Source organism: Physcomitrium patens, chromosome 5 (assembly GCF_059467195.1).
Source record: "Physcomitrium patens ecotype Gransden chromosome 5, ASM5946719v1, whole genome shotgun sequence".
In the NCBI taxonomy this organism is placed as follows: Eukaryota; Viridiplantae; Streptophyta; class Bryopsida; order Funariales; family Funariaceae; genus Physcomitrium; species Physcomitrium patens.
In genome coordinates this window covers 16,450,331-16,460,642 of record NC_143414.1, presented here as the reverse complement: position 1 = coordinate 16,460,642, position 10,312 = coordinate 16,450,331, and the positions used below count along the sequence as shown (strand labels likewise).

Below are 10,312 nucleotides of genomic sequence, written 5' to 3'. Positions count from 1 at the left end.
TTTGGAAGAAGCTATAAGAAGAATGGAATAACATTGAGGTAGAAGTCATTTAGAACTAGTAAAATCAATATCCAAGAGAGTATAGATATTATTGAAGGCAAAAGAAGGATATACCAAATATTAGTTGAATAGCATAGCATTGATACAAAATGAATAATAATTAAACTATATTTTTTCATATTTTTTGCAATGTTTTCAATGTCATTCAAGACAATTCATGTGTCTCATAATATAATAATACCAAAAGTCCCAAAAGTAATGCAACACCCCAAATTCACATTTTTACCATTTACTATTGGCTTATAGGTTGAATCACTATAAAAATTAATATGAAGATAGCTACATACTTTATTTAAACTATATTGGTATTATGTGATGTAAGATTTTTGTTTCCAAGAAATTTTGAATTTTATATGTTTGCAAAGGGTGTTGCATTACTTTTGGATGTCATTGTATTTACTAGGAGATAATAAATCTTATGCAAAGAAGAAGATTTAAATTTAAATATATATATATATTATTTTATAGAATTAGAGATAACTTGAAGTAGTTTAGCATTCTAAGGTTGTTGTACAGTTGGCTACAAAAGTGGTTATATATGAGATGATCTACATTCAAATCCAGTTCACATGGTGAACTATTTCTATGAACTAGTGTTAGAGTAAGAAAGTGGCTAATCTGTACAATCTAGAAGATATGTAGGCCTCTATGGCTTCTAATCTAATTTCTTCTCTTTAGTGGAAGATATCATTTTACTAACTTTTTGATTTTTTTTTATATCTTAGTAATTTATTCTCTTTCCTTCTCTATTTTTCTATTCTTTTAGTTTTTTTTTTTTTTTTTTTTTTCCTTCTCTAATAGAATTATTTCACCTTGTTATACTAAATAGATTATTTTCTTCAACAATTCTTTTATCTCAAGGGAATTAAAATTACCATGATAGGAGTGAAATTAATACTAATCATGATCTTCTTATGAATATTTTATTTTGGTTCTTTATCACTATTACTTCTAATCTTGATAGAACTTCAAAACTAGAGTGATTAACTTTGAATAAGGATTTGATAAGTAGCATGAGCATTTGGATTCTATGCCTCTTCAAGTTGTTCCCGATGGCTATGGTTCTCTAAGAAGTTTTGAAAGATCCAGTGAACCAACAAGGCTTATAGAATTGACTAATTGAAGGATCATAAGGCAATGAGTCTAGTTTGAAATTAACAATTTTGATAGCAATTCCAAACAGATATAGCAAAAGAATATTGAGAATAACAATTTGTTGCTTGCTAGCACTAAACTCACAGAATTAAGATCTTTGACTTGAAATGGTGTCTCTAAAAAGCATCTCCAAAAAATATCTTTAAGATTCTTATAAATAGAAATAATCTTATATTAGGACTAATTTAGGATTAAATTATGATAAGATGCAATTTAGGATTTTGGATGAATAAAAGGTAGATGAAGTTTAATCAAAGATAAATTAAATAGATGAAAAGTTATTCAAGAATGAAATATTATTCAAAGATGATTTTTTTATTAATGGATGAATTTTGATTAAAATATTATTAATTATTATTAAATTAAAATAAAAAATTAAATAAAAAAAACTAAACTATCTAATTATAAATATAAAAAAAAGTTTTTTTTTATGGCATAAAGTTTTTGAGTGAATTATTATTGTGAGTGTGAATAATGATAAAGGATTTGATTAATAACTTGGGTGTTTTAATTGGGTGTTTTAAGAAGAATAAGGAGTGGTTTGATTAGGATTTAAGAATAATAGCTACAACTTCTTAACTTACATAGTAATTCACTTATGAATTAAAATAAACTTCCAATTAATATTGGTTTATTTTAGCTCAGATGTCTTCCAAGTCCATAGTATATGCCTTGGTCAAAATGATCTTCACATTGTTTGAAGAGCTATTGGGGGCACAAGAGTGGGCGAGAATGCAAGAGTAATGAGTGGTCGTCAACAAATCTCCTGTGTGGAATTCCGTGCCTCTCTACCTTCCTCAATATCCTGCAGCCACAGGTGTCTATGAGCACAATGCTATCCTCCAAAACCTTACCATGGAGATGCACTGCTGCTGCAACCGGAAGACTTGGTGATAGACCCAACTGGAAAGTTTCTGTACGTGAGCAATCGTGATGGTTGGATTAAGAAATACTACCTTTCCACGGCTCAAGTGAGGAATTGGGTGTTTGTCAGGGGGAGGCCGCTGAGACTTGCTCTAGATAATGCCCGTGATGTCCTTGTCTGTGAGCCGATTCAAGGCCAATTGTTGGAGGTGAGCATAATGACCACTCCGACGTGTGGTTTTGATACCAAGTTCACAGATTCTTTGATGAATACTCGATTTGCTTCTTGACGTTCTGTGCGTGTTTGAAATCTGCAGATTAGCAAAAATACGGGTGTCATGGAGATTCTGGCCACTGAAGCAGAAGGGGTTGAATTCGGCATGATCAACGAAGTGATTGTCGCCAAAGATGGGCTAATTTACTTCACAGATTCTACGTCCAAGTATAACCTCAACATTTACTGGCAAAACATTGAGGGGACGGCTTATGGGCGAATGAGGGTAGTCGATCCCAACACGAAGTCTACCAAGGTTTTGTTAAGAGACTTGTACTTCGCCAATGGCATGGCTCTCTCCAAATCCGAAGACAATCTCAACTTCTGCGAGTCGATCATCGAGAGGTGCTCGAAATACTTTCTCAGAGGATTCAAGAAGGGAACGACGACAATCCTCATCGACAATCTGCCTGGCTCACCGGACAACATCGACAGCAACAATGCAATAGATACTGAACCGCCATAATTGGGAACTGTGATGCGCTCATTGACTTTATCTTGACGGTTCCCATCTTGAAACAGATCTTGGCTTGCAACGCCAACCATTTCTACGTGCTTACTCACTATCCATACATGGCTAGGTTCTTGGAGGTTGATGAGTCCGGCAAGTCTCTTCAGGTGTACGAAGACCCTTCTGGAAAGGTTGTTGGCTTCGCATCAACCGCGGTGCCACATGATGGATACGTCTACGTTGATGGCTTGCAGATGATTTCGTTGGCCTCATCAAGTTACGATGAAGAACGGCCGTGACTTTCAGCTGCAAAATTTTACTGCTGCATTGTAGCAAGTGACTCGAAGACCTTGCTAGGGCAACAGCTTAGAATCCGTACCCAGACAATTCTCCACAGTGGAAAGTGTACATCAACGGTCAAGGAAAGCAGAATCTCTCCAGATACAAAGAATCACTGATCGAGCTAATTGTTGTCCATGCAAAGATTACCGCGTAATCTCCGCTATTAGATAAGTACAACTTACCAAAACGAAAAGGGAGGGAAAGCACGAACCAATTGCACAAAATCCAAAATTCCGCAGAAGAAATGTACCATCAGTCACTGCTGCAGTAATTTTACCTCATACGCCTTACAATCTGTCCAAGTGAAAGCTACACTTCAATAGTCATAAAGAACCTGCGCTACACCACAATCGTCATCATCTTAATTCACAAACTCCGATTATCACAGCTCCTCTCCTTCACGAACATCCACCCAACTAACTCAACGCAGGTATGTAGTCGAAGCCACAACCCTAATCAGAAACAGCAAGCGCTCATGGCCTTAAACCTCGAAACCAAGCTTGCCCTGTCCGCGACACGGCGAAATCCATATCTGTTGAACCCATCTTTCACATCCTCAATCCAGCTCGCATTCATTTGAGTGTCTACATCCTATCCACATTGGTGCTCATCTGAGAGCACGGAAGGTTCCATCCAAACTCTGCGAGTAGCTTGCAGCTTTATGGGAAATCATTCGTTTTCTAGGCGTTGTGTGCTTCGTCAAGTGACGTTGTGATCAACTATTTCATCCACACTTGGCAGCAGGATTGCAACTGATCCCATTCTCGGAGCGCGTTGTAATTCTGCGGCTTTCGTCTGGGCTGGGTGTGCGATTGAACCACAGCCAAAACCCCAAACCCCACGTTTTTTTCCTCTGATTTTCGATTGCTCAGAGTCCGTTTTTGCAGTCATGGACACCGTGCTACATGTGTCCGTGTCATCGCCTTACTCTACCATTGCAGCTCATCGCCACAGCTCCGCGAAGAGGTCCAATTCTTTCTCCCATTTTTCTCATTATCGGTCTCTTATCTTGAACTGCTGAGTTTGACACAGAAGCTATCGTTTGTGCTCTAATTTGAGTCTTGTGGAGTCTTTTGGCCGCTACACTGCCTACTGGTTTCGGGCTTGGTGAACTTGGTTGAGCTGAAATCTTTTTTGTTTCTGTTTTTCTGAGAATTTCTAGAACTCCGTTTTAACCATTCTGTAGATGTACTTTGGGACCATTGTGACAGTTAAGCGTACAAGCTTCTTGCTTGACACTCGAATTGCTCTTAAGAAAAATATTGAGAGTAGCTTATTTTTATGTCTTCCCCTTGTCTTCATAGACCGTTCCAGGTATCGGGCCGGTCCTGTCGGATTTCCTTCAAGCTCCGAGGCCTGAACTCCTCAACCGTCGCTTGTGCCTTTCACATAGTCCCGGATGAGTACTCTTCTTTCGGTTAGTGAGGGTTTAAGGAACTCGCATTTTCGTCATGTAATCTTGAACTTATCCTTACCGCATTACATCCTCTCAAGATAAAGGACAGTCGCAACACATTATTTCTGGATTTTGGAGATATCAGGGTTGCCTAGCGTCTGAGGTTGAGATTACATGCGTGGTGTTTGGGATTGGCCAAGTTTTCATTTGGAAACCTCATTTTTTTGTTTGAGTCGCAGGTCGGATTCCTGAGTCGTTACGCGTGGTCATGGCTCGTTATCTCAAGTGCTAATCTGGGTGCATAAATTTATTAGTTCTCTCTCAATGAGGTTTCAGCAGTGGAACGAAGCACTTGTTGTTGATGAAATTGGTTCTCGTCCAGGTTGGTACCATCGTCATCAACAGCTTGCTTGGTAAGCAGGAGGGGTTCAGCTGGAGCCTCTCTTCAATCTCATAATGACGTCTTTTCCGCGTTTGCCCCTCAGCAGGCCGAAAAACTTTCTCGAAGCCGTCACACTCCAATATCTTCTACAGCAGTCTCTGCGTTTGAACCATCACGTAAGTATTTCTTTTAGGATGTGGATCGTTCCTATGCCGGCTTTGGTTGCGATTCCTCGTTCCACTTGTGTCATCTCAATCTGGGTCTTCCCTGTCGTAGAACTTGGATATCATATTGTTGTGTTGTCATATTGTTACGAAATTATCCATGTTCTACTGTGGTTCTGAGGGCCTCAAATCTTTCACAGCGGGAGACTCTCAAGGAAACCTTGGGGAAGATGGAGAATCTTTGGACTGGAGACAAGCTGCGCTTGTGGTAGCTGGTGCAGTAGCGGGTCTTAGCACTGGGACTATCCCGGCACTTTCTGCTGGAGATGGAGGGGGTTTCGGTGGATTCATCTCTGGCGGAGGTGGCGGAGGCGGAGGTGGAGGAGGTTGGAGGTTCTGGCTGGAGAATATCGCTTGGGCAGATGCAAGAAAGGATGAAGAAGGTGCTGATGCTTTTGATTCCCACGGGCTACAAGTTGGCCGTACAGTGCCCGTTAGTAAGCTTAACCCTTCTAAGAGATACAAGGTTGCAGAGGTGGTGCTTATTGACAAGCGCACGAATCAGCCTGTTAATGTCAAAGATGCGTTTTACGAGCTTGTTACCTTGCGAGCTGGTGGAGTTGCTACGAAAGCTCAATTGGAGGCAGAAGTGGAGAATCTGATGAATTGTGGGATGTTTCAAAGTGTGGAGATGGATGGGGTGACCAACCTTGATGGAAGCCTGAAAATGCAAATTTCTTTTACTGAGAGCCAATGGCAACCTGCAGACTCGTTTAGATGTGTGAATGTAGGATTGTTATCCCAAAGCAAGGGTCCTGAGGGTGATGAGAAAATGACGGATCAACAACGAGAAGAACTTGCAAAGTCGCAGGAAGAGGAGTACAAGAACAGACTTAGACAAGCTCGCCCTTGCATGCTCCCTAAGAGTGTGGAGGTAAGATACTTGTCTCAAAGATGTTGCGGTTAACACGTGTCCACTGTTCCAATTAATTGGACCTCACCTCTTTATTTGAAATCATCAAAGACTTCAATTATGAGCTTTTTGTCTCTTTCTAACTCATGCTGTGCTTTCAGCGTGAGATTTCTAGCTGGCTACGTGGAGAGACCCGCGTGACTGCCCGCATGCTGCAGCGCATTCGAGACCGTGTGCAGAAGTGGTACCATGATGAAGGGTACGCTTGTGCTCAGGTGGTCAACTTTGGAAACTTGAACACAAATGAGGTTGTTTGTGAAGTAGTGGAAGGTGATATTACCAAGCTACAAATACAATTTCAGGACAAAATGGGCTTCCCCTCTGTAGGTCGAACACAAGAAGTCATTATTAAGCGAGAATTGCCTGATCAAGTAAGTGCACAAACTTTCTAGTCGCTCGAATGAAGTCCACAAACTTCTACTTCAGCAGTCGGTACGCACTTGACTTTTAAAATCGTCATCACCTGTTTTCAGAAATTGCATTTACTTTCCTATCTTAGTTCGTCCTGGCGAGTTGATATTTGTGTTGAAGTTTTTGCAAGCCAGACATGAACATCTGCGGGTTCTTTAAGTGGGGAGCATTGATGTGCAGTTGAAAGCAGGTAATATTTTCAATATCGAAGCTGGTAAGAAGGCACTGAGAAATGTCAATGCTCTAGCTTTGTTTTCAAACATTGAAGTCAACCCACGCCCTGATGAAGATAACGACGGCGGTATCGTGGTTGAGGTAAAGTTGAAGGAATTAGAGCAGAAGACGGCTGAAGTCAGCACCGAGTGGAGTATTGTGCCTGGCAATAACGGACGACCTGTTCTGGTACAGAAACTTTTCTGCATTTCTCGAGTTTTGGTTGAGTAAATATGGATTTCATTTCATAGTAACAAAGCTTGTGGACCTTTGACTATTTTTATCTTATTCCAGTGCTTAATACACTACTCATAAATTCATTTTATGTTGTTTAAACTGTCGGAAGCGATTATTTTTATTGGACCAATCATCTTCCATCCACCTATTTAGAATATAATTACCCATTGACATCACATTTTTACACTCCTATATCTCAATGGCATATATCCAGGCAAAGTCGTGTTTTGTTCAACAACAGTAAAGGTTCATGAATGTAGTAGTTGCAGAATTCTGTCTGTTTGAGTTCCGGTTCCTGATTCCCTTTTGATTTGAGGTTGTAACCTCTGCCTGAGTCGAGTTCTATCTGAAGTTGGAAATGAGCTCTCTAGTCGTAACATTGACTGTCTAGGTGATGATCTATCTATTTGGATTTGTCCAGCTCACAATATGACTTAAAGTGTTTTGGTGTTGAAATTTTTTGCAGTCCACTATTCAGCCTGCTGGGAGTGTGACATTTGAACATCGTAATCTACAAGGGTTGAACCGCTCCATTCTTGGTGTTGTGACTTCCAACAACCTCTTCAATCCTCAGGTGCTTTGAGAATTTATGTTATGGTAATGCTAATTACTAATATCCTTCTCAGATACGTGTGAGTCAGCAGTTAGGTTTTGGCTTGCTTCCTCTCCTGTTGGTTGAATACAAAACAGGACATTGACTTTTATCTTCTGGCTTTCTTATTTCAGGACGACCTTGGATTTAAAGCAGAGTATGTTCATCCATGTGTTGATGGGGTCAATAATCCTCGTAACCGCACATTTCGGGCCAGCTGCTTTAATAGCCGGAAACTTAGTGCTGTTTTTACGGGAGGCCCTGGGGTGGAGGATGTTCCATCAGTGTGGGTAGACCGTGCCGGCTTCAAAGCAAATCTGACTGAGGTCAGTTCCGATTTTTGTTATATTCATTTCATCTACAGTCTTCTCACTTTGTATTGTCGAAGGACATTTTAATGGGATCTTTTTTTAAGGGAACACTTATTTGTAGGGATGACAACTTTTTTCCAGCGCATTTAATCTAAAATACGCGTGCATTCTAAATTTTTGAGAAGTATTTTGAAAGTCGAGCATTTACTTAGATCAATCTTTTTGCGCCGGGTCTCTTGCAGTGTTTCACCCGGCAGAGTAAGTTCACCTATGGCCTAGTGTTGGAAGAAGTAACAACAAGAGACGAGACCAGTTCTATATGTGTTCATGGCGCTCGTACCTTACCAAGTGGGGCTCTTACCAGTGATGGTCCCCCAACTACACATAGCGACACAGGCATTGACAGGGTGGCATTTTTGCAAGCTAATTTAACTCATGATAATACTCAATTTGTGAACGGAACACCTATCGGTGATCGGCATATTTTTCAGGCACGTATTTCTATTTTATTTCAACTCAACTCAATATATGTTGGAAATTGAGCTCTAAGATGAGTAGTTAGTGTAATGCAAATGGAGTCATAAACAACACTCCTAGAAAGGTGTACAAGCTCACAGATGCTGGCCTACTTAAGCCCTTGTACTCATTCATTTTGCTTCTCACTCCAGGTGGATCAAGGCCTTGGGATTGGCAGTAAGAACCCCATTTTCAACCGGCATCAATTGACAGTGACCAAGTTCATTCAACTGCAACCAGAAGATAAGTTAGACCCTGAGAAGCCCCCTCTAGTCGGAGTTATTCATGGCAGATATGGAGGTTGTTTGGGGGACTTGGCAAGCTATGATGCTTTTACTCTTGGTGGTCCTTATTCTGTGCGTGGATACACCATGGGTGAACTTGGTGCCGCCCGAAACTTCCTCGAGGTAAAGTGTTGTACAACTTGCAACTTGTTATCCTCAGACATTTTGTAGGAACCATTGTGTCTAAGCATCCGTGGGGGTATCTCTTATTTCCACTTCCTGCTTAACCTGGAAAAATAAGCAGGAATACTTCATATTCACTTTATGCGTAATGTGCTGTCAAGTGTACCTGATCTTTCAGTGCTTTTTTTCGACGGTTACTGACTCTACTTTCCTCCAGATGGCTCTGGAATTGCGAGTACCCGTGAAGAAGACTCATGCCTATTGTTTTGCTGAGTATGGAACTGATCTTGGGAGCTCGAAGGATGTTCGTGGCAACCCAACTGAATTTTTCAGACGTGCAGGAAAGGGGGCATCGTATGGTGTGGGTGTGAAACTGGGATCTATCAGGACTGAGTATGCCAGGGATTGTAACACTGACACAGGTGCAATCTTTGTTCGATTTGGGGAGCGGTTTTAAGTTCAGGGGTTGACACTGTTGAACTTATATAGGTCATATTTTATCCTGCATTCATGATTTGATGATCATGTAAGATATAAGGAACTTCATCTGGAGTTGGACAAGATGTTCATTCAAGTTTTAGCCATTTGGACATATGCACCTTTACAATGGTTTAGAGTGCATAATCTGACGGTGGTTTCGGCTCATTTAGCCCAGAGCTTTGTAGCCTTTTGTTAGCATGGAGAGGCATCTAATTTTTCCCGTCAATGTTCCTTTCTCGCTGGAGCTCACATTAGTTGCATAGTGTCCATTTCACTAATTTAGATATTCAATCTTGAGATAATGTAGCAAAATAGGACTTGTGGGAAAGTGTCGAAGCTAAAGATGAAGCTCCATTTCAGAAGAAATCGTTTGATCATTACACTAGTTGGAAACATCTACACAATACAGAGTTTGGCAACTTTTTATTTCACATTGCATGTTCTTCAATTCCATGCTGTAAGAAATGATGTTAAAGTACATAGGAAATGTGACATAACTTTTGGATATCATATTCCAGACATGACCTAAAATGATTCAATTAGAATTATTTGATTCTTTTGATTGAAGTAGAGTAGCAAATATTATGGTGACATTAACAACACTCTATATATATATATATATATATATATATAATAGAACATTGTGTATCTAAAATAGCAAAGTTAATGTACATATGTAGTAGATCATAACATAATTGGTCATCTTAGATATTGAAACAATGTACAGATATATATATATATATATATATATATATATATATTAAACAACCATCTCTACCATAATATTAGAACAAAATAACATGTTTATTTCCCTTACATCATATATTGAACAAAAGATCAATTTGATAGATTCAAAATTACCAACTCAATGTACTGATTTTTTTATTTTATTTTAAATTTATTGAAAAAAAAAAAAAAAAAAAAAAAAAATCTGTAAGGACAATTGGGTGTATTAGAGGTCAATCCCCCACCTTAACTCGTGTCCAAGTACACCAAAACTTGAAGCTTTAAGCTCATACTCAATCGTGTTATTGCATTGCCAGTAAGTTCCTGGATTTATCTCCCTTGCTCTAGCATAGGTCCA

The 10,312-nt window shown here is 39.7% G+C and overlaps 2 protein-coding genes across 2 annotated transcripts; both read left to right on the top strand.

Annotated features, from left to right (window-relative positions):
* The first annotated feature begins 2,066 nt into the window (after positions 1-2,066).
* On the top strand, positions 2,067-2,945 carry LOC149989312 (protein STRICTOSIDINE SYNTHASE-LIKE 6-like). Its single transcript, XM_090250710.1, has 2 exons — positions 2,067-2,288; positions 2,397-2,945. The coding sequence occupies exon 2, from the start codon at positions 2,418-2,420 to the stop codon at positions 2,817-2,819; it is 402 nt and encodes a 133-aa protein (XP_090106836.1). The 5' UTR covers positions 2,067-2,288; positions 2,397-2,417; the 3' UTR covers positions 2,820-2,945.
* Positions 2,946-3,548: 603 nt separating this feature from the next.
* On the top strand, positions 3,549-9,659 carry LOC112282634 (protein TOC75, chloroplastic). Its single transcript, XM_024520513.3, has 10 exons — positions 3,549-4,112; positions 4,925-5,100; positions 5,289-6,022; positions 6,163-6,432; positions 6,653-6,874; positions 7,389-7,496; positions 7,649-7,840; positions 8,068-8,316; positions 8,494-8,748; positions 8,966-9,659. Exons 1-10 carry the CDS (start codon positions 4,036-4,038, stop codon positions 9,203-9,205), a joined length of 2,523 nt encoding a protein of 840 aa, XP_024376281.1. The 5' UTR covers positions 3,549-4,035; the 3' UTR covers positions 9,206-9,659.
* The last annotated feature ends 653 nt before the right edge of the window (positions 9,660-10,312 follow it).

Bases quoted from the DNA above. Each gene is read 5' to 3' on its own strand.
- LOC149989312 (XM_090250710.1), top strand. From the start codon at position 2,418: ATGGAGATTCTGGCCACTGAAGCAGAAGGGGTTGAATTCGGCATGATC.
- LOC112282634 (XM_024520513.3), top strand. From the start codon at position 4,036: ATGGACACCGTGCTACATGTGTCCGTGTCATCGCCTTACTCTACCATT. The intron at 7,497-7,648 runs GTGCTTTGAGAA...TTCTTATTTCAG, and splicing joins ACAACCTCTTCAATCCTCAG to GACGACCTTGGATTTAAAGC. The intron at 8,749-8,965 runs GTAAAGTGTTGT...ACTTTCCTCCAG, and splicing joins CCGCCCGAAACTTCCTCGAG to ATGGCTCTGGAATTGCGAGT.